Genomic DNA, 22,634 nt, shown 5'->3' with positions numbered 1-22,634 from the left:
ACGGGCTCACATTGCCCCAAGCTATTATTATTATTTAATCTTTTGCAGATGCCTTTGTTGAAAGTGATTTACAATATTACACCTAGAGCTTCACAGTAGTACACTGACTGTATCAGTTAGGTCTAAGTAGCTGGAACAAAGGCACTGCAGCACTGAGCGGAATTCGAACCCTGCACTGAAGCCAGGACTACGTGTGGGTCCTCAGTTCAGCAGAAGCTCGCCAAGAAACGGAAAGTGTGAAAATGAGCGAGAAAAGCCCGCCATAGGAGGGAAGTTTGTTTCATGAGGAGCAGTATACCTCAGGATTCTTGGTCCCCAATGGAAGCAGTAGACTGAAGCACGTGTCATACTCATACGGCACAATAGGACTGAATTCTATGGACACACTTCTCTCAAACTTGTTTTTTTTTTTTTTTTTTTTTATCACAGCTACTCTATCCATGAAAGACACTGACACGTGACACATCAACTTCAGGGTCAAAACACAAATTATACATAATATTCATTTAGCTGATGCTTTTGTCCAAAGCCACTTAAGTTCACAACTACTTACTTACCCATGATTTACACAGCTGGGTCATTTTGCTGGAGCAAAGTAAGATAAGTACCTTGCTCAGGGATATTATAGCTGGAGGTGGGATTCAAAGCTCTGATCTTTGGACCCAAAGGCAGGAGCTCCACCACTTCACACTAGCTATTGCTTTAGCACTCGATACTTGGTGGCAGTGGAGGTGGCAGTTGTGGCTCTGCCAGCCCGTGCGGGGGCAGCACAGAGGCGGCGAGCTGTTCTCTTTACTTCCTGAAACCCCGCTGTGAGGCTGGGAAGCTGCTCCTGCCCAGCGGTCTATAACTGAGCTTATAGAGCTTAAAAAAGCCACATTGCAGAGCTCACAATGTACTTTTATGTACACATTTCTTTATGTAATTACTTGTCATACAGGTGAGGAAACAGGGTCCTCGGACCAAGAGCATTATTTCCCTGGTGCCAGTGTTCTAATAAAATGTTCGACATGAATGCTGCCTCTGTGTCCTTCTTCGCCCCATCCAAACTCACAGTGCAGTGTGTCACATTTGGTGTAAGCAGTGGGATGGGGCAGGACCATGAGAGGCTGGATTTGGGAGAAGTTGAACACTGAAGAGGAGGAAAGGGAAAACAGCGCAAGAACAGAAGCCAGCAGGACGAAAGAACGGTGTCCAGCGGAAAAAAAGCCTGCAATGGTGGAGGTCAAGGCAGAGAAGCGGGTGCGGAGCACAGGTGTCCAGGGGGACCCTTGGGAAGCACACGCTGTGGTGAAGATGGCGGAGAAGGGCTGCAAGGTGCTGCTGGAGATGGGCGAGCAGGTTGAGTGAGGTCTCTCTGCGCCCAGGAAAAGTGTGGCAGAAAGAGGCAGCGAACCGTCGGCGGGTGTGGAGAAAAGTCGCCCCGTGGAGAGCGCCGCTTTCCCGAGGAGGTCAGACGACATGGAGCAGTGTGCCTCATCTGTGGATAGGCAGGGCTCCGTGGCAGAGGTGAACAAACCCGCCAACGCGAATTCGCCCACAGATGAAGATTTTGCCTCTTTCATGGAGAAAGCACCCAGCCTGCGTGAAGCCCTGACGAACTTTTTAAGCTTAGATGGGCACGGTGGACCAATCGCTGGAAAAGGAGGATGGCTGTGCAGCGAGAAGCAGCCGGTTTTACGAGTGTCGCTGCGAGCTCGGTGTGCAGCGAAGCAGCAGAGGCGTGAGTGGCAAGCAGGGCAGCTTGCCAGGGTCCTCTGCCTGAAGGTCACCAACCAGCGAGGCATGCGGTGAGACTGGGGGTGCAAGAGGGGTGTTCGCCCTGACGACAGAGCTGGGACAGCGTGGAGTGGCTGTGGAGAGCCAACGTGAAGGTCCCACGGAAGGCGGTCAGCAAAAGCCACATGGGCGCTACCATGTCTGGTACGTGCTATGTGCGAGTGAAAGAGCGGTGCTGGGACCGAGGCCGGGAGGACAAGGGACAAGGATGGCCACCTTGACCCCCGAGCACACCGCCATGGTGGGCTACTGCGATTTTCCCTGCCCCAACCCCCAGCGCTGAGCATCCGGGACCTGCACTCCTGACTGGAGGCATGTGGGGGACAGCGTCGGACATTGAGACATTTGTGGGGCAAGCAGCAGCGGGGACGCTGCTATTCTTTTTGACGGAGGGCTATGTAATGACCCACTTTATTGTTTCAAGCGGGAAATGTGTTTACTGTAATTGGTTAACGTTTGCTGACGTACTGGGAATATAAGAGGGTGATTGCATCTGCCACGGGGAGAGAAAGAGAAGAGAGTCTGAGGGCGCTAAGCAGACTGGGAAGGCTGGCTAGATGCGCAGGTCCTGGAGGAAACGGGGTCCTCGAACCGACTGCATTATTTCCCTGGTGCCAGTGTTCTAATAAAACGTTCCGGATGAACGCTGCCTCTGCATCCTTCTTCTCCCCATCCAAACCCACGGCACTGTGCGCCACAACACACTATTTACATTTCAGTGCTGTCTAGTCTCAAAAAGTAATTTTAAATATTATATATCACAAGAGGGCAGTTGATAGTATTGTAGCTAGAGCTACTGCTTTTAATTCTAAAAGTTGTGGGTTCAAATCTCACTTACTGCTATTTTGAGCGAAGTACAAATGCTGAAATTGCTCCGGTAAAATTATCCAGCTGAATAACTAATTGTAAATAGCTTATTGTAAATTGCTTTGGAGAAAAGCATGAATACTTTCCAAGTCTCTAAAGAACTTAACCCATCAATAAATAAAGGAATAGTTGTATTATTGTATGTATTTTCATTTTGTTCATTGTGACCTAAGGGTAGAGGTAGCATTACGTTTAATTCTTTCAGGTGGCATTTTTCTCCAAAGCCAATTGCAATGATTTACCCATTTGTACAGCCGGGTAATTTTTACTGGAGTTATTTTAAGGCGGGTGCATTGTTCAAGGGTATAGCAGGAGGTGAGATTGAAACCTAGGTCCACTCTGGGGACTGCTGTGACTTTAGCCTTACGAACAAAACAGGTTAGGAACAGCCCTCCATTCCCGATTGGGGTAGTAATATAAGGAGTCAGTATGTTTGTAAGTGGCATCTGCAACTCAATTTGTACATTTTGTGAATAAGTTTGGAGAAAGTTTCCCATCATTAGCCATTGAAACATGGAGGAATCCGGAAATCATGGAAACGAATGACTAGCTGGGAACTGGACCTCGTCATCAGCACAAGGAGGCTTCACTACGATGTGGTTTTGAGCCCATGACAGTAACAGACTGCAGCGGTTACAGCAGTATTACATCATTGTTCCACAGCAATTCAATAGGATTGCTACCGATACACAAAGTACCACATTTTGTGGAGAACTGACGCCTTTTGTACTCATCCATCCACCCGATAACTAGACCATTGTTCTCATGGAAGGAATTGAAAATAATGCCAGATCATGGTATCCCAGGTCATTGAACGGTAACATAAATGTGTCAAGACAATGTCCTATACGTCACCATGTTCAAGTTAAAACTTGTTTTACCGAAACCAGGTGGTCAAGGACAAAACCCCCCAGGCTGTACCAACACGTAAGCTTATTGGTAACATGAGGAGTTAGCATTCCTTTTCATGCATTTAGCTGACACTTTCCTCCAAAGCAACATACAATGTTATGGTACCTACAATTACTTTTTACTGGAATAACTTCAGACAAGTGTTTTGCTCAAGGGTACTACAGCTGGAGAGGAGAATTGAACCTACAACCTACAACAAAGCAGCAGTGCTAACCACCACACTTCCAACTGAAGGAATCACATGCACAAATGACTGAAAGTAACCCTTGGATCAACTGAGACAGTGAACAAGGTAGATGTACATCCTTTCTGAAGAATCCAAAGCCAGTTACTCTTAATTATGTAAAGTGTATCTCTTCACTGCATAGCAGGGTTTAAATAAGGGAGTCATAACAAGTAGGTGTAGGTGTTAGGGAGCCATGGTGACCAGCACAAGAAGTAATTGCAGGTGTATGTACATGTGTATGTGATATTCCATAGTAGAATGTGGCATTTTCATGTGTTCTGTACACAGTGGATGTACATGTTCATTCTTGCCACGTGCCAGTATGCTTTTATCACCAGCTCTTTTGCACATAACTGTGTATCATACAAGTTCACTTTCTTTAATCAACCACATTTCATTTTTCAAAATTTGGCTGGATTAAGGAAAACAGGCCTTCTGTGGGCAGCATATGGGTACAGCCTTTGTCAACCTTGTGAAAGGACACCATCGCACAGTGCAATACACTATATAGCTTATAGCACTTTTGACATTGTAAAAAACTTTTCTGCACCTGAGAAAGTTTGTGTTCCTGCCTGTATCCTACTGAACACTTAAGACCTTGTCCATATCACCCCCTGCTATACTCTCATTGCACTAAAAATATTCCAACAACACTCCCAGTGCTGGCGGTGCATCACACCATGAAGGTGGTGGTGTGTCTGGCTCTTCTCCTCGATAGCAGGGGCTTTATCATCTTGTTTTCTCTTCTGTACGTCCACTGGTGTCAATGTTGATGGAATCAGCAGCTAGCAAGAGATGGCCAGGAGTTTGTTCGAGGTTAAAACCAGATTCACCTTTTGTGTCCATCATGCATATGAAATACTGGATCTTACAGTAATTTGATGTGAAACACTCAATGACTCTTGCGGCAAGTGGCTGAAGGTGACTGGCAGTGTTTGGTGTGTCTGTTCCCGCCGCACTACAGCTAAACATTGTCACGTGGTCACTGTATCACAGAGTTCCGTGTGCTGGTCCTGAGAAAGTCCTACAAGTGGTATTAGAATAGGGCACTTTCATCACAGATGTAGTGGTTCAGATCTTAACCCGAGTTAGTGATAAGCTTCAAAAAAAACAGCAGCTACAGTGACCAGGCCAACGGCCTCACTCTCTAAGTCGTCTTCATGAACTTGTTAGGCACCTTGAAGCGCATCAGTGACCCAGAAGAGTACAAGAAGTTTGACAGCTGCCCGACTGCCAAAATAGCGAGCCTTCTGAGTCAATAACGCATCTAATTACTGCATTGCTTCCTTTTGTCTGTGTAAACCATAAGAACACTTTCTCCATTTCCTCATTTTTTTGCACTTCTCATCTGCTTTGCGTGATTCTGCAAAGAACAAACAGCTGCAGGCGTGTCAGACTGGCATCTTCTGAGTCAAGGTACCAAACGGTGCAAAATTTTTATTTTACATCCTTGGCTGAAATGACTAACCTTTAGCATTCTTCACAAAAAGTTTTCAGTAGTCAGTTTAATTCGTTTATTAACCATTGTTCCATTATTAAATGTATGAAGTACTACATCTTGCGAGTTCTAAATACAAAGGCTGAGATTCAAACTTCTTTGACAAACGATTCAGCCTGTATTTTCATCTTGGTTACCGTAACATTCAGCACTAATTCTTATGTGAGTCATATTAGACATTCAAAATTCAGATTTTTGCAGTTGCCGGGGTACTGTTCCCCCCCCCCCGTTTAAAAGTCTGCCAACATCTGCTTCTTTTTAAAATTATCTACAAAAGAAAAGTTGGTCTAAATAAGTCAGTGCACGCACTTTTTTTTTTTTTTTTTTTTTTAAATATACTGGCCCAGTTCCCCCCCCAAAATGCAGAACTGCTACAATTCAAAGTTGAAAAAAAGAAAGCTTTGAAGTGCAGCATTTAGCACATTAAAGCTGTTAAAGTTGAGCAGAGATGTTTTAGTCTGAAACTGCAAACTGCTGATGGTTCCCAGCTCTTATCTCCCTCTCTTTACAATCCACAAAGCAGGCTTCCCATCAGAAAAAACACAATGGTAATCCCAAAGTAATAGCATGGTACATAAACATCATGCACTGGAAAGAAATGTAAACATTTTGATAAATGTACCCGTGAGCATCCCTTTGGGTGCTTACAGAAAGTAATGTCAGGTTTAACATCCTCTGCAGTTCCTACAGCCCTACTCAAAAACTACACAACCACCATTTTTATGGAAAACATATTTAATGTCTAACAATAGTAATTGTAGGCTTTGCAACCCAGCACATACACATACAGATGTGGTTTCTGTCTCTTATACAAGGCTTATGTTAAAGAATCAAGGGACTGCAAACAATTTTAAAAAAGGCTGTCTTCAGCACTTGGGCCATTTAAGTGAGGATCCACAGGCTCAGCACTGGCAACAGGCCTGGGACAGTTAATCTAAATTCAGTCCAAGTCTTTTCAGGCGCTGCAGATTCAAGCTCACAGATGGGGGGGGGGGGGAGAAATGAAACAAACATGGCCATGTATCACGCTGTCTGGTTGTTCTTTACTTTTACGCTGAGGAAAATGGGGGGTCCTTTTGTGCCTTTCCCTTTACTTGTAGAACTCGTGTTCCTGCTCATCCTTCTTGATGACGGTTTTGTAGGCCTTCTCAAAGTCCTTCGCCAAGACGATATAGCGGTTCTCTCGCACAGCGAGCATGCCAGCCTTTTGGGGTGGGGGGGAGGGATTTGACAAAGACACGGAAGGAAGGGCAGGAAGACCAGGACAGTGGGACACAGGGAGGAAGAAGGTGTGTCTAATTACAGTGCTCCAATGACAACAAATGTAATGCACAAGTTATAAGAACTCAAATTCTAGTCTTACCTCTTGGCAGATAGAATTGATGTCTGCTCCAGATATCTTGTCAGGGCGGGCCACATCTACATACCTGTTAAAGATCACTGCCAAAATGCTATCACACAATACCAACATTCACTTAAATGTGCCCAAAAAACAGAAAGGCTAAACATGAAGACAAGAGGAACCACAAAGTGCAGTTTTGTAGTATGAAACCATTAGTGAGACCCCACTCTCATCTGCTCCAAATCCTTCCACCATAAGCCACTAGCACCGAAGCACATCACTTCAATTTTGCATTATAAATAAAGCTACTGGCAACCAGAATATATCCTTCTTTGTGGATGTTTACAATTCAGTTTGTTTATTTTACGCAAAAGTAGTAATAGGGGTAAGGTGTGCCGTGAAAAACATCCAGAACAAGGCAGGGGAGGTGTTTGGCAGCACCCTGGGAGCAGGCAAGGAAACAACTCTTCCCAAGTTGTGGGGCTGCCAAGTCCTTGTAAGTTTCCTTTTAACTGGTTTGAAATATTTTAGATCTTTGGGGTGTGGTTTGTCAATGAGACCTTTTAATTGTTTGGATCTTAAATTATGAGCAAATAGATGAATGGAAAAATAACGTGTTGGACAGGTTGTGTTACTAGACACCTTTGTTGTTGTATGTTCTGGCACTTCACTCTGATCTGGTTTTTTTTAAAAAGTATACACTCTGGTAGCAAGTTCAAAACACTTTCTTCCCATCCAGATTAAATCTCAACATTTCTGATTATAATTTAATAACTACCTGCTATGTTGCTTGCCCTAGTATAATGATCCTTGGTTGATGTGTGATCACAGCCATTTTGACTTTAAGCAGTAAAGTAGTAGTAGAAGTTTAATGTGAGTAAAATCTAATCTGAGTCGGTAACTCCATAAGTATTAAATGGAACAGTCAATAAGTTTGAAGACTGGTCAGTGTGAGATGCTGCTGTTACTATGATCAAGCTGCTTTACCATTACATTTGACACATATACCTTTGGCTCCATTGCAACCACAGCAGGATCATGCAATGACAACTTAAGCCAATATTACTTCATATACTTTTGTAAAAAGCAACTTTAACTGCAATATTACATTAGGTTAGTCTTTCAGAACAGGTTACTTTTACCTACCCATCTTCCTATTGATATATCACTTCTATAGCTAGCTCCTGAAATACTATGTATTACTGCTGTTTGAAAAAAGAAGCAAACAAGCTGTACTTCAGTAAACATGCATATATCTAAGCCCAGTCTATTGTGGCAATGATATGTGGCAAAGGTGACATGGAGTATACTTAATGTGGAATGAATGACATGTCAATGGTTTTGTACTACTAAAAAGGAGGGGGGAAAAGTCAAAAATAGCATCTACTGTCTGGTCTCTACTAAGGATACAGTCCTCCAGGTCCACTTCCTCCGACAGGTTCATTTTGCTTGTGATTGTGGAGAAGATCAGCCGTTTCTGGCGCCGGTCTGGCAGGGGAAACTCAATCTTTCTGTCAAGCCGGCCTGGGCGCAGCAGGGCTGGGTCCAGGGTGTCAGCCCTGTTTGTGGCCATGATCACCTGAGAACCAGAATGAAATCACATAGTTGCCATGCTGAATGTTGGTCAGTTCCAAGCAGAAAAGCAGAATAAATGGGCCACTGGGAGAATGACTCACCTTCACATTGACATTCTGATCAAAGCCATCCATCTGGTTGAGGAGCTCCAGCAGGATCCTCTGCACCTCTCTGTCAGCTGTAGGGAGGCACAGAGTATAAATATATCACTTTATGTGATATTATCTGCAGAAATGAATACTGGTGTGACACTAGAAGTTTTAGTCAGACACACTAGACCCATACATCCTACATGTTAAAGATATGTAATTCAGCACATCAATATCACACTGTGGAAACCCAGTATACACACACAGCCTTGCAGGGTTCTGGGCTTGTTCACAACAGAGCGATTGCTGGGTGCCTTAAGCCTTTGCAACAACAAAGGAAGCGTTGATCCACCTGTACCATTGTGTTTATGACAGGCTATGGCAGAGCAGGCCAACACGAAGCCTGACAAGCACTGACTAGGATTGTGTGTGTGTGAGGGTAGGACAGCCATACCACCAGTTTGAGCATCAAAGCGTTTGGTGGCAATCGCATCAATCTCATCGATGAAGATGATGGCGGGAGCATTCTCCTTGGCCAGCCGAAAGACGTCGCGCACCATGCGAGGACCCTCACCCAGGTACTTCTGTACAAACTCAGAGCCCACAACCCGGATGAATGCAGCTGAAAGAGACAGGCATGGTCTGATTACTTTGTTTCTGATGGATATTACCAGTGTTCTAGAAGTCCACATAGAAATTAACTCCTCCAGCAATTATGTTTATCTAGTGTCTTGTGAGCAATGTAATGCAAATCAGATAATACAAAAATTATACCACATTTGGCCCAATTTACCTGTAGTGTGGTGAGCTACAGCCTTAGCTAGCATTGTCTTCCCACAGCCTGGGGGCCCATACATGAGCACACCCCTTGGGGGGTCAATGCCAATCTGAAACACACACACATTTAATGTTTACTTGTTCAAGTATTTTCTGATCATTGCTCTCCCCCAACAAAGCAGTACTTCAAACCCCTATTTACACAATGCTCCGAGTCATTGGGTATCACTGTCATATGCAGGAGGTTTCCACCTGACCTAAACACACTTCCGCTTCATCAGGTAAATGTCAACTGAAACTCAACAAAACATTCCAAAATAAGCAGCGTCCCATGACAATACAATTTGCACAGCATTTGTCTCAAGATAAATAGATTTCAGTTTAGTCTCCCTGCTTTATCATTCTTCTGCATTTGGTCTCATGACGCAAACTGTACATATGACACTAAAAAGATCTGCACTAGGTGATGTGATTAAACAGTACATTTGTTTACTTACTCCCTTAAAATCCTTTTTTCTTAGAAAAAGATATTTGATAAATCTCAGCTGAATACAACAGTTAATACAAACATTTTTTCAGACAACATACATTAACTGTCACTCAACCTGGACCTACAAATCAAAGTCAGAAAGATGAATACCAAGTTAAAAGGAAGAAACTGCCATTGCTCAGGTTTTGCAGACACACTGGAAGCATGAGGCACACAATGGGAAGAAGATCTGTACACAAAGACTGTGTAAACACCCCTACCTGTTTGTACAGCTCAAAGTGTGTGAGGGGCAGCTCCACTGCTTCTCTCACTTCCTGCTTCTGAATGTCCATCCCTCCAATGTCAGCATACATGACATCAGGCTTCTGGTCTGTGAGATACACCAAGTAGAGTCAGTAAATTTAAGTGGTGCTCACTGACAATTCAAGGACACTCAAAAATAGATCAAATTCTCAGACACAAGCTATTTTGCTCCTGAATTTCAGCATGTGCATACACATTACACAAGCATACCTGACGTGAGCATCATGATGCTGCTGTCTGCCTCTGGGGGAAGGACATCAACCAGTGCATTGCTGTGCTTGTGAAGAGCAACTGAAGCATTGGGCTTCAGCAGCTCCCTGTCAATAGTACTGAGGATCCTCACATAGTAGTTAGAGCCTTTAAATTGAGGGGAAAAAAAAAAAAAGAAAAAAAAAAAGGACTATGAGCAAATTTTCACAACGCTCATCACTGTTAAGAAACCATTACAAATACGCAAAACTACAGTTAAAAAAGCCCTGTGTGAGTACTGATGGACCGAAGAGACACCGCTGTGCCAATGACCTTATTCTTGGAAGTGATTGACTACAAGTCACTTTGGCTGTTGGAACATATGCAATACTTCCTCTAGTGGTACATGGAAAGATTGAAGTCTAGTCAAACACCACTGAGCCCAGTTGGAAGACAATGTACATGAGCCTAATTGTTTTATAAAAAAAAAAAAAAAAAACCAACTCAAAAGAAACAAAAATAAAACCTTGCTCAAAAGAAACAAATAAAACCTTGACACCAACAGCAGCAGTTTGCTATAAAGAGAATGAGAAAAATATACAGAAAACAGAATCCTTTATCTGGAGGTATGATGAAAGAATATGGTGGCTTGGAAGATAACATAACGTGCCTTAAGGTTAAACTGGGATCATCACTGATTCCCACCCCACCCCAGAGCAAAAAATGGAGTTTGACTTCATTGCAGAAAGCTATAATAGAGAATATCTTCACTAGAATTTCATGTGCAAGTCTTGTGATGGAGAGCTGAGAAGTGTGCATGTTGTTTAACAAACACTTTATAGAGGATTATTATTAACTTTGCTTATAGTTATTATGGTATGGCAGTGACAATATGTTTAAAGAACAATAAAGAAAACCCTGACAGGCATTTGGATAACAATGACATAGAAAGACTTCTAAGCTGCAAAAACAAAAGCTAGCCAGTCCTACTAACATGGAATTCACTTAAGCTTATAAAACAGCAGCACAGCGAATAGCACTGCTGTCTCATAGTGGCTGGGTGGTGAGAGAGAACGTGGGTTTGATCCCTGCTCAGTCTGTGTGGAGTTTGCATGTCCTCCCCGTGTCTGTGTAGGTTTCCTCTGGGTGTTCCGGTTTCCTCCCATAATCCGAAGATATGCTGTTCAAGTTCCCCCCATAGTGTGTGAGTGACAGAGAATGTGTTCCACTGATGTATGAATGAGTGACTCATTGTAAGTAGTGTATGTAGCAGTGTGAGTCACCTTGGTGAATAAGGTGTGTGAGCTGGTAACACTACATAGTATCCATTGTAAATCGCTTTGGAGAAAAGTGTCTGCTAAATAAAAAAAAAAAAAAATGTAAACAAATACTGAATATACACAATTATGAAGATAAATACTGAAAAATTACATCCTTGCTGGATTCACCAAATCACAAATATTCTTCCATATGACATTAAATATATAGCTATCTGCTGTTCATCAAAAATAAGATTTAAAAATCGGGTTAATTAAAAAATTGCCAAAACCAGATGGGATTGATTTAACTAATTCAGTCATACAAATGAATAAGTAATTGAAGCAAAAAGCTTCAAAAACTAAGCAAACTGTAGGTCTCTTCATTCAAAGCATTTGTATTTCGGACCTGTGGTGGAGCCGACAATGGCAGTGTTCTGGTCTACAGCCTCCAGGAACTGCCCAATGACCAAAGGAATGCTCTGTATCCTCTTCACCTCCTCCTGAGCATGCAAGAACTCTTTCTTCAGGTTTTTCTGCTCATCTTTGATGTACTCCTCCTGAACTTCAAGGAACTCCAGTTCCTGTTGTAGTTTCTGATAAAGAAAACACACTGGTAGTGACTAGCTGGAAAAGCTTAAGAATGAAACATCACATTAGTAAAACTTTGTTATCCAAAAAACATACAACAAAAACCATTAAACAACATTCTTAGACAACTGAAGCCCTTTTCTGAATTTTTACAAAATTTATCACATTACCAGATACAAAAAAAAAAAAAAGCACTAACACTCCCACATATTTAGCTATATAAAATACATAATTCCCTGAAATTTAACAAATATTTGAATATACAATGTCACTTGAAATTCTGTGATCCAGAATGTATGTTTCTGTAACAAATCCTTAACCCTTAAAATCCAGTCAAAGGCATGATTTTAATAAGATGTGTAAATAACTTTACTAAGTAAACACATCAAAGGCCCATTTTCCAGTTCAGCCAAGTGTAACAGAAAATGGTGTGACCCCAATAAGTGTTCTCACCTTTCATTCAATCTGAAAATTAAATGTACTTGCTTAAGATACAAATTACTAACCATTTTTTTCTTGTTGAGCATTGTTTCACTACATAAGACCTGAGGAGGTCAGCCGGTGGTCACAGGTGCACACCATGCCGACTGAAAACGATGACTAACTGCCATGATGGATGAGACGTACCATGGTCAGCTAGGAATTTAAGCTACTATACAGCAACAATATCGTTATTACTTGTAAATTGGCTTAGAATTGCTATTTAATCTAGAATTCCCAGGAGGGGTAGGCAGCCACTGGCCCTTGGATCGCACACTAGAGGTTTTTCTCTCTCTCAAATTTTCAGTTGGGAGGTTTTGTTTGATTCCTCCGTGGCCAGTAAGCATTACATTATGACAGTCGGTAGTCAACTATCTTGTTTCTTTATCTGATATACATGTTTTTCTTGTGTTAAAGCACTCTATGCCACTGCATGAGAAGAGTGCTCTATAAAAAATAAATTGAATTGAAAGTAATTTAAACAAAATTATAACATCTTGTTTGGGTATCCATAAATACTCACAACTATGCCAAAGTTCTGTGCACCCTAAACTTATAAAAGGAGAGCCTGAGATTCTCCTGCTCAACATTTTAATTCTAAATTCAAGAAAGCACAAAACCACCACTTTCATCACTATGCTTGACAGGTGAGCTAAAAGTATTTTTATATAGAGTTTTACCAAAATAAAAACTTGGCTTCATTTCATACTTATATGTCCAGGGAACTCTTACTAATATACTCTGCGCTTCTTTAAATATTAGTATGGGACATTAGACTAACCTGTAAGGGATACAATTGACCATGTCACTTTCATACAGGAAAATGCAGCCCACATTTTGTCCTGGAGGTATTAGTCTCCACACAGTTACATATTCTACCATGCACACTACTTCTACACATCTAATATACACAAACACTTATAAAGAGTGTGTTTTGAATAAAAGAAGAATTTTGTATTACAAACATAACTTTAGACATACACAGATTTCAGATACATTACTAAACTTGCATTATGAAAGGTGACCCTGATTAAATACACACAAACATAGATTTCAGATATTATGGGTTGCTCATTCCAAACAAAATGTATTTCACACAAACTTACTCTGCACTTAACTGTTGTTTACAGCTGATCACACCCTGTAACATTGGATCATTACCACTAACTGTTCAGTGCTTTGCATAACTATTGAGAAGACCATTTAACGGATGGCACGGTGGCACAGCGAGTAGTGCCACTGTCTTACAACACTTGGGTGGTGTGAGAGGACGTGGGTTTGAGCCCCACAGTCCATGTGAAGTTTGCATGTTTTTCCATGAAATTCCACCGAATGCTTCAGTTTCCTCCCACAGTCCAAAGACATGCTGTTCAGGTGGATTGGTGACTAAATCACCCTTAGTGTGTGAGTGACAGAGAAAATGTGTTTTGCTGATGTATGGATGAGTGACTCATTGTAAGTAGTGTATGTAGCAGTGTAAGTCACCTTGGGTGAATAAGGTGTGGGCTGGTAACCATACAGTGTTCATTGAAAATCACTTTGCAGAAAAGAATCTACTATAAGAGTAACTATACATTTAAAAACAGCATGAACTGAATCATATCAATTATACAGACAGAAACGGCATCGGTTTCAAACCTTGTATCTGCTGTATAAGTCTTCCAGGTCCTCAGGCTCTGGAGCCAGAAAGGACAGAGCAGTCTGGGGTCGAGAGCTGAGCATTGCAGGCACCTCGTCCTGCAAGATGACATCAAATCCAACATAAGGAAGAAGAAAAAAAAAAAACCCTCTTCCTTCTCATGTGTGGTCAAAGATGTTTCTGTGTTGCTCAGATGCCACCAGGCTGAGATGGCTTAAGTTAAGGGGTTTCATTGTATTAATATAACTCAGAAATAAAAATAAAAATAAGTGTGTGAGTGCCACAGGGAGAGTGTGTTTCCTGACCCTGATGTATGGATGAGTGACCCATTAAGTAGTGTATCTAGTAGCGCAAGTCTTGGTGAATAAGCCAATGTGTGTGGGCTAGTAACACTACATAGTTACCCATTCCATTGACATTGTAAGTCGAAAGCGTCTGCTAAATAAATAATGCAAATGTAAAAACATTTACTCTGTGGAAGTAGCATCATCATGTTGCCAACCAGAAGTGAAATGACACTAACTGCAACAACACCAACATTTCTCTTAAAAATTTATCTGCGGGAAAGGTCAGGTGTACTTAGTTACAGTAGCTAAAAACAAACAATTCTTACTACCAACATCGAAGCGTGTCAACTAGGCCTGACACATTTGAATCACAATGAATTGGCACCTTTTTGCCGCAGTTACTTACAGCAACTACTACATTGATAGCAAATACAGCACAAAAACGATTCAGCCTTAAAATAAAAAAAATGGCTATGAGAACACCGAGAAGTCACTGGTGAGGGGAAAAACGACAATAAATGCTAGGCTTCCATGCATACCTGAGCTTTCTCCACAATTACTCCGGCGTCCTCCATGTTCCTCGCACTGGAAAGCAGCTTTTAAACGGAAGTGCGTTGACACAATGCGGATATCACGTCACACAATTTATTTTCAGGAAATATGGGTCTTGTAGTATTTAGCAGTAAGAAAGAAAAATACACACAAGCACGCACGCACTGTATTTCATGGATTAAGGGAGGATCCACAACGAACACGGCTGTAACATGCAAACTCCACAGAAACTAAAAAAATACACTGATTAGGAAAATTTGTGAAATCTGGCAGTTGTACGCTTTGGATAAAAGCGCCTGATGAAAGAAATGTACAAAAAAATCGTTATATACACACAGAGTGTCTGAAACCGCTTGTCCCAATTGGGTCACGGCGAACCAGAGCATAGTAACTCGGCAACACACCCAGAACACGACGCCAGTCCATCGCAAGGCACCCCAAAAAGGACTCGAACCCTTAACCTGCCAGAGAGTGAACAAAGGCCAAACCGGGCGTGCCCCCGCGCCATCATGCTTTCTTATGCAAGTCATTGCCTGACAAACGCATGAGTGCTGATGCAATCTTTGCCTTTAATTTGTCGCCATCTGCTGGTGAAACTGAAACTTACATTCATTTTTTTTAGCCACCAAAGCACTATACACAGACAGTCGCCAGGTTACGTCCGAGTTACGTACAACATGTAGTTACGAACCGCCTTCCGAAAAGCCTATTATATTAAAAATTTGAATTACATACAACGGTTCATAATAACAAGCAGACTCTACTTTGCAACCCCCACATCAAAGCATTATGCATCTACGGCGCTTCATCGGTGCGTGAGTCCAAGGTAAGACAAAGACTTTGTTTTATTCAGTCAGACCACATTGCTGTTAACAGTGTCTTGTATGTTACTGTATTTGGCTTTAATTATCTTTTTTTTTACCTTGTAACCATGGCACCAAAGTCTAAATGTGATGCAAGTGATGGTGATGCATCAAAGAAAAGGAAAATGTTCACGACTGAAACTAAAGTGGAAATGATAAAGCAATCAGAAAAAGGTGAAATGCCACCGAATGTTGGAAAAGCATTAGGCTACAGTTGATCAATGATTGGGACCATTTTAAAGGAGAAAGCAAAAAAAATGGAGCATGTAAAAGGCTCTGTCCCAATGAAATCTACAATTATCTGACTTACGTACAAATTCGATTTAAAGACAAACTTAGGAATGGAACTTGTTTGTAATCCAGGGACTGCTTGTATACTGTATACTACCACTATATATGCATACCACGACGACACAGCAAGGAGGTCAGCCACAACCGAATACCTCCAGAGTAAAGCAAGTCCTGAGAAGCGAGCTCAATGGTAGCAATTAGATCCAAGTCAACATCCATCCAACCCTACCAGTTATCAGATACCCAGCTGAAATAATAAGTTGGCTACAGGAGGAGATAAATGCCACAGATGTCAAGACACGAAAACTCCTCACGATGCATGGAGGATTCCACACCAAGTCCAGCACCCTGAGACTGTACAATAAGTGAAAAGAGGGGGGCCGAGGGTTGGTGAGTGTCAGAGCCACTATCCAGGATGAAACAAGGAGCATCCAAGAGTACATCAGGAAGATGGCCCCCCAGGACAAACCGCTAAGTGAGTATCTCAAGCAGCAGAAGACAAAGGGTGATGAGGAAGAAGATAAGAGATTGTAGAAGACCAAGCCCCTCCATGGGCTCTACCAATGTTAGATATCGGGAGTGGCTGACATAAAGAAATCCTGCCAGTGCCTGGAAAAGGCTGGCCTGAAGGACAGCACAGAGGCTCTCATCATGGCAGCACAAGAACAGGCTCTAAGCACCAAATCCATAGAGGACAAAGTCTGCCATAGCAGACAGGACCGAAGGTGCAGGCTGTGCAAAGATGCCCCTGAAATAGTCCAGCACATAGTAGCAGGCTGTAAAATGCAAGCTAGGACAACGTGCACTGAGAGGCATAGCCAAATGGCTGGGATAGTGTACAGGAACATCTGTGCAGAATACACACTGGAAGTCCCCAAGTCCAAATGGGAGACACCAGCGAAGGTGGTTGAAAACAGCTAAAGTCCTGTGGGACTTCAAGTTCCAGACTGACAAGTAGTTGCTGGCCAACCAACTAGACATAGTGGTGGTCAACAAGGAGGAGAAAAGGGCAATTGTGATAGATGTAGAAATCCCAAGTGAGAGCAATATCAGAAAGAAGGAGCATGACAAAATCGAGAAGCACCAAGGGCTGAAGGAAGAATTGGAACGGATGTGGAAAGTGAAGTCCAGAGTGATTCCAGTGGTAGTAGGAGCACTGGGCACAGGACCCCCAAACTGGGAGAGTTGCTCCAAGAGATTCTGGGAACAACATCTGAAGTCTTTGTTCAGAAGAGTGCAGTCCTAGGAACAGCTAAGAACTGGTAGAGGACCCAAGCTTGAGGAAGACACACACACCATCCCATGTGGGGGTGAGAGGGAGTTTATAAATACGTATATATATATAGACAAATAAGTGAAAGCTTTTTTTCCCACATTCGTGAGAAGAACAGTGACTTACATATATAGAAAAAATAGGACCAAATAAGGGGCAACTTCAGTGCTAACTATCATTATAGATTTGATATTAGTTGCATAAGGACTGTTTTACGCTGATTGCAACTGAAAAATCATCATTACTGAAGCAACCACCACGAAAACATAGTCATACAGCATTATTTTCCTACAATAGGCCTGCGCTACAATAACATAAAGGGCAGTGTAGAGAATGTAACAAAACAGCAGGTATAATATAAAACACATACTGGAAAAAAAAACACAAAAATACAAAACTGAACTGTGCAATGAATGAATCAGAAATTATAGATGCTGCACAGATGTGTCAAAGTACTACCGACAATTTTGCGATTTCACTGTGCCCAAAATGGCTCAAAATAAATGTCTTGCGTTGCATAAAAACCTTTTATAAGCTGGGCAATTTGTTTTTATTAGATGCTGTCTACAGAAATTAAAATCAAACTGTTGTTTTTCATGTGGGGGGGTGCAGTGGTGCAGTGGGTTGGACCACAGTCCTGCTCTCCAGTGGGTCTGGGGTTCGAGTCCCGCTTGGGGTGCCTTGCGGCGGACTGGCGTCCCGTCCTGGGTGTGTCCCCTCCCCCTCCGGCCTTACGTCCTGTGTTGCCAGGTAAGCTCTGGTTCCTCACGACCCCGTTTGGGACAAGCGGTTCAGAAAGTGTGTGTGTGTTTTTCATGTTTGCACATAATGGATGATTAATATAATAATAACTAACATAATAATATAATCATAATGGATGATTTGTGTTGTGCTTTCATGAGAAAAACAGTGACTTTATTTTAACTCAAAGTACCACGTTAGTAAGTGTGAATTCTGCGAAACAGACAGGATGTTTCGGGCTTTACACTAAATGGTTAGTTCACACAGGAAATCCCCTTGCTGCCACCAAAAAAATAATGAATACAGATGTTAAGCGAGCGCAAGCGAGGACATAAATGTGACATTTTTCACATATTTATTTTTTATTTATTTATTTTTATTTGTATAGAGCGCTCTTCTCACGCTGTGACACAGAACGCTTTAACACAGGCATAAAGCAAGAAAAACAGATACAAACAAGGAAGCCAGTCGACTAGTGGCTACCATAATGAAGAACTTATTATAGAGCTATAAGTATACCTACTGGCCACCAGGGAAAGGAACAAATACACAAATAAACCTCAGTCTGATTGTGCTCCTTCTGTGGGCTGTAAGATGCTGGTGGATTAATTATGAGTAATTCTTTGTGAGAATGTTTCTTGCACTATGTGGGCTAGCAATACCACTTCCTGGAACATCCTGGTGATTTTGCAGCTTGCCTAAGTCTACACAAGTACCCAAGTCAATATAGTAGCATTTCTGCAGTGCTCTACTGCATCATGAGTACTTTTGCATTTGAAAATAATATGTTGATTGATTAAAGCCTATGGTTTACATCCAAATGCGAACATCTGTAACAGTGTGTTTCATATAGGCTTATTCCTCGTTGTCTTGTCTGTAAACCTTTGGCCAGAGCTGCCAGAACCAAAGGTGTTAATAATTCCTGTTATATTTTGATGTAAAATACTGTATATGGTGTAAAGACAATGTACCTACTTTACACCCTGTGTGTGATTGGGATGTGACGGCTCAAATATTGACACAAGATGCAGTACAGAGTCTATGTTACTAGGTTATTAACTCCTGAATGGCAAGTTGGACAGGTTGAAACAACCAAACAAGTTAAGTTATTTGCAGGTTGTCCATCAAGTGCTGAGTAAGATGTTGGCAAGACTAGGTTTTTAAGGTCATTCCTGCTTAGTAGGTCTATAAGATGACAGAGCAAATAAACTGAAACTAAGTTTCCAAGTTTCAAGTTTATTGTCATAGATACAAGTACCATGTACATGTATCATGAAAATCTTCCTGACTGCTTCTCCACAGACTATGGGCAAGGACAATAGGAATACTGCACAAACAAAACAATGACAAACAAAACAGTGTCAATGACAGTAAATAACAATAGCAGCAGTGACAGCAATAACAATAAATAATACAGTAGTAACAATAATGGTAACAGTCAGAGAACTCAGAACGAGAGAATGAGAATGCTTGAGGTGACAGTGTAATTTACCAATGCTCATGGGTATTACATTAGTTTCTGAATTATATTTGAACAAGTATCTCTTACCTAATTTACTAGTGTATTGCAACAGCCTCATTTCAATAATTATAGGAAATTTATTTATATTCACAGTTTAGTCATATTCACCTGTTTTTCCAAGCCATGTAATGTATGAAAGTAGGCAGTAAAAACCCTCAACAGTGAGTCATCAAATGAAGTCCTCAAAATAGCCAGTTTCACACATTTTCTGGTGCTTTTTAATTTATTGCTTATGGAAACACATTTCTACGCAGCAAGTGATATATAAATAAAACAGAAGAGAAACTAGCCACAGCAGGAAACTCGCACTGCGCATATTGCACTCATAAACCTTGTTTCATGTTGTGATGATAAGTTCCCATCCGATGACTGTTTGGAGAAGGACCGAAAAGCTACCATGTCTCTGCATCCTCGGCACCATGGTCTGAGTTCAACAGAGATTCTGTGCCTCATCCTGAACGTGTTCTTGCTCTTGCACCAAGGTCAGTGATTTAGAGAGTTAATAATAATCAATTCGAACTGTGAACCACATTATTCTGCACTCCAGCTAGGTGTGTGAGCACATCTAACTGATAATGTTCTCTCAGCAAATGTGTAAAACAACCAAATATAACTTTTCTTAATAAAGACGAAACAGTAACACACACCAAGAAGCAACTGAGGTATGCATACATTTAGAGCAAAAAGAGGAACCAAATGCGAAAGTGCTTGATCTGCTGTAACAATGCAGAAGTACCACAGGATGATAAAGGTACCAGTGTAACTTCCATACATTGTCTGTAAAAGAGCTGAGTGACTGATATGACAAGAAATCCAAACCTACTCCTAGAATATAATTTTAAAATGTTAAGAAGATTTGTTGTAATTTGCATTAATCACAGAATACTATTCATGATACAAATGACTATTTATGTTATTTGCCTTGTAAAATCCAAAAAAATAAACTCTTTAAAAGAAATTTTCTTATCTACTGAAGGAGGGGATTTGGTGGCGCAGTGGCTTTGGCTAGGTCCTGCTCTCTAGTGGGTCTGAGGTTTGAGTTCTGCTTGGGGTGCCTTATGTTGGACTGACATCCTGGCCTGAGTGTGTCCCCTCCTCCTCCAGCCTTGCACCCTGTGTTGCTGAGTTAGGCTTTAGTTTGCCGAGCCCCTGCTTGGGACAAGTGGTTTTAGACAGTGTGTGTGCGTTACTGTATTTGTGTCCAAATCGCAGGCATCTTTCAAGTTATATAACTGTGCCAGTGATTTGGCCTGTCTGGTAATGATGTATCAGAATAAATGAACATTTTACAAGTTTTAAATTGGTTATATGAAGGGTTTTCTCTGTTGTCCAGGAAAATTGTCAGCGATCTCTGTGATCCAGGAGCCCAGTGTCATTGTGTCTGAAATAGAAAAGAACATCACGCTGAACTGCCTGTTCACACACACACCTGAGCAGAAGGTGACAGGCCCAATCTTGTACTGGTACTATGGATCCGATGAACTTCTGTACCCTCACCCTATACCGCAGTACAAGAATCGGGTGATAGTTCTAAATCCAGACAAAGACTCCAGCAACAGGTCCATACTTCTACTTAATGTGCAGTGGGAAGACAACAGGAAGTTCCACTGCATGCTGTCATATGAAAAATCAGGGCATGGTGCTAGGACCAGAGGGAAAGGAGTCAAACTTCTACTCCACGGTAACTCATGCAACGCTCCACCGTCTTCCTTTTCATTACCTCTTGTAGCAAAAAACAGTGGCTTGTGTGATGGCATCATTGTTTCAATTCAAGTGTTGAGTGTAAAAAAGTGACCACTGGTAGCATAGAGGTTAGAACTGAGGCCTTTAGATATAAAAGGTTGCAGGTTTGATTCCCACCTCTGGCTGTAGTACCCTTGAGCAAGATACTTACCCTAAATTGCTCCAGTAAAAATTAGCCAGCTGTATAAATGGGTAAATAATTGTCATCTTAACATTGTAAGTCACTTTGGAGAAAAATGTCAGTTATATGAATAAATGCAGTATTTTGTAATGTAACTTTCATGGAGGAATTCATCTGGTATTTTGCAAAAATAGAAAAAACACTTCAGACGTGAGATTTCAGTTTTTTCCTCAAAGATAAGCAGGTGTTTTTTTTTAAGGCAATGCCGTTAGACATCATCTTTACTGTGGTGATGCACATTGGCATTTTTTCCAGGGCCTATGATGTTCAATGTTTCCTCTGAGTCAGAGAATGATCTGCTCTGCAACATCACAGTATCCTCTAACAGTGGTTTTCATCTGACTGTGCTCTGCAATGGGGTGGAGGTGGCCAAAAGTCAGAGCGAAATCCGTGACAAATTTACAGTGCTGTCAGCTCTTGTTCATGAGCACATGGAGTGCGAATGCTGCCTGAACCTGGACTCCACCGTGGTCTTGTCTCGGTCTTACATCCGGAAGTCTAAAGGTACATCCACCACGAATGAGCTGGAAAGAAAAAATCATTCTAAATGCTCTCAGCTTGTATCAAAATTCATATAAATTGTGTTTTCTACTTTAACTGTACTATATGTTTACATGTCTAGTTTAATTTCCTGATGACAAATCTCTCTGTTTTTGGTTTGTTTTAGAGGACCAGAGGGCAGATCTCCCAGAACCAGTGTTCCTCTATGCTGCCATCCTCTCAATCCCCTTCAGCATCACTCTCATTATGGTCATAGTTTTCCCCATTTTCGGGAATAGAAAAAGCAAACAAAGCAAAAGAAAACCTTAAAAGTTTAAAATGTATCCCTCTGCAGGTCGATTGACGTAGCTGTGGGTTTATAGTGTCCTGGATGGTTACGTGATGTAACTGTGAAACAATGTATAGAGGGCTGTCATTTAGCAGGATCATCTGTGCATTTAACAAAAAGTTAAGGCTGAACGAATACTTTCTCTCCCTGTCTCATCATTTCTTTCAGTGCAGGAATATAGCTGTCTACAGAAATTGCAGTGCTTCATTCTACATGGTTATTTGATTTAACAAGAATCAAAAAATTTATTTGCTTAATGAGAATCTGCTCTTACTGTAATATATTTTGTTTTGTCTGTACTGTTTTTGATTTATTGTTATTTTATTGTTCAATTGTGGA

The 22,634-nt window shown here is 41.6% G+C and overlaps 2 protein-coding genes across 2 annotated transcripts; one reads left to right on the top strand and one right to left on the bottom strand.

Moving 5' to 3' along the window:
* Positions 1 to 5,999: 5,999 nt before the first annotated feature.
* Positions 6,000 to 14,954, bottom strand: psmc4 (proteasome 26S subunit, ATPase 4). Its single transcript, XM_018726865.2, has 11 exons — positions 14,840 to 14,954; positions 14,013 to 14,111; positions 11,713 to 11,899; positions 10,069 to 10,215; positions 9,816 to 9,925; positions 9,082 to 9,175; positions 8,743 to 8,910; positions 8,301 to 8,377; positions 8,035 to 8,203; positions 6,646 to 6,701; positions 6,000 to 6,486 (listed from the first exon to the last, which is right to left on the bottom strand). The coding sequence occupies exons 1-11, from the start codon at positions 14,873 to 14,875 to the stop codon at positions 6,373 to 6,375; spliced, it is 1,257 nt and encodes a 418-aa protein (XP_018582381.1). The 5' UTR covers positions 14,876 to 14,954; the 3' UTR covers positions 6,000 to 6,372.
* A 4,935-nt stretch (positions 14,955 to 19,889) lies between these two features.
* LOC108919165 (uncharacterized) lies at positions 19,890 to 22,462 on the top strand. Its single transcript, XM_018726959.2, has 4 exons — positions 19,890 to 20,024; positions 20,876 to 21,223; positions 21,722 to 21,970; positions 22,134 to 22,462. The coding sequence occupies exons 1-4, from the start codon at positions 19,940 to 19,942 to the stop codon at positions 22,274 to 22,276; spliced, it is 825 nt and encodes a 274-aa protein (XP_018582475.1). The 5' UTR covers positions 19,890 to 19,939; the 3' UTR covers positions 22,277 to 22,462.
* The last annotated feature ends 172 nt before the right edge of the window (positions 22,463 to 22,634 follow it).

Source organism: Scleropages formosus, chromosome 18, assembly GCF_900964775.1.
Source record: "Scleropages formosus chromosome 18, fSclFor1.1, whole genome shotgun sequence".
NCBI lineage: Eukaryota > Metazoa > Chordata > Actinopteri > Osteoglossiformes > Osteoglossidae > Scleropages > Scleropages formosus.
Note: the sequence above shows the minus strand (reverse complement) of the source record. Positions and strands in the feature narration are given on the sequence as shown.

Coding starts and splice junctions, on each gene's coding strand:
- psmc4 (XM_018726865.2), bottom strand. CDS start 14,875: ATGGAGGACGCCGGAGTAATTGTGGAGAAAGCTCAG. Junction 14,112..14,839: donor TAATTGTGGAGAAAGCTCAG/GTATGCATGGAA, acceptor GTCATCTTGCAG/GACGAGGTGCCTGCAATGCT. Junction 9,176..9,815: donor ACTTTGAGCTGTACAAACAG/GTAGGGGTGTTT, acceptor TGTGTGTTTCAG/ATTGGCATTGACCCCCCAAG.
- LOC108919165 (XM_018726959.2), top strand. CDS start 19,940: ATGTCTCTGCATCCTCGGCACCATGGTCTGAGTTCAACAGAGATTCTG. Junction 21,224..21,721: donor AGTCAAACTTCTACTCCACG/GTAACTCATGCA, acceptor CATTTTTTCCAG/GGCCTATGATGTTCAATGTT. Junction 21,971..22,133: donor TTACATCCGGAAGTCTAAAG/GTACATCCACCA, acceptor GGTTTGTTTTAG/AGGACCAGAGGGCAGATCTC.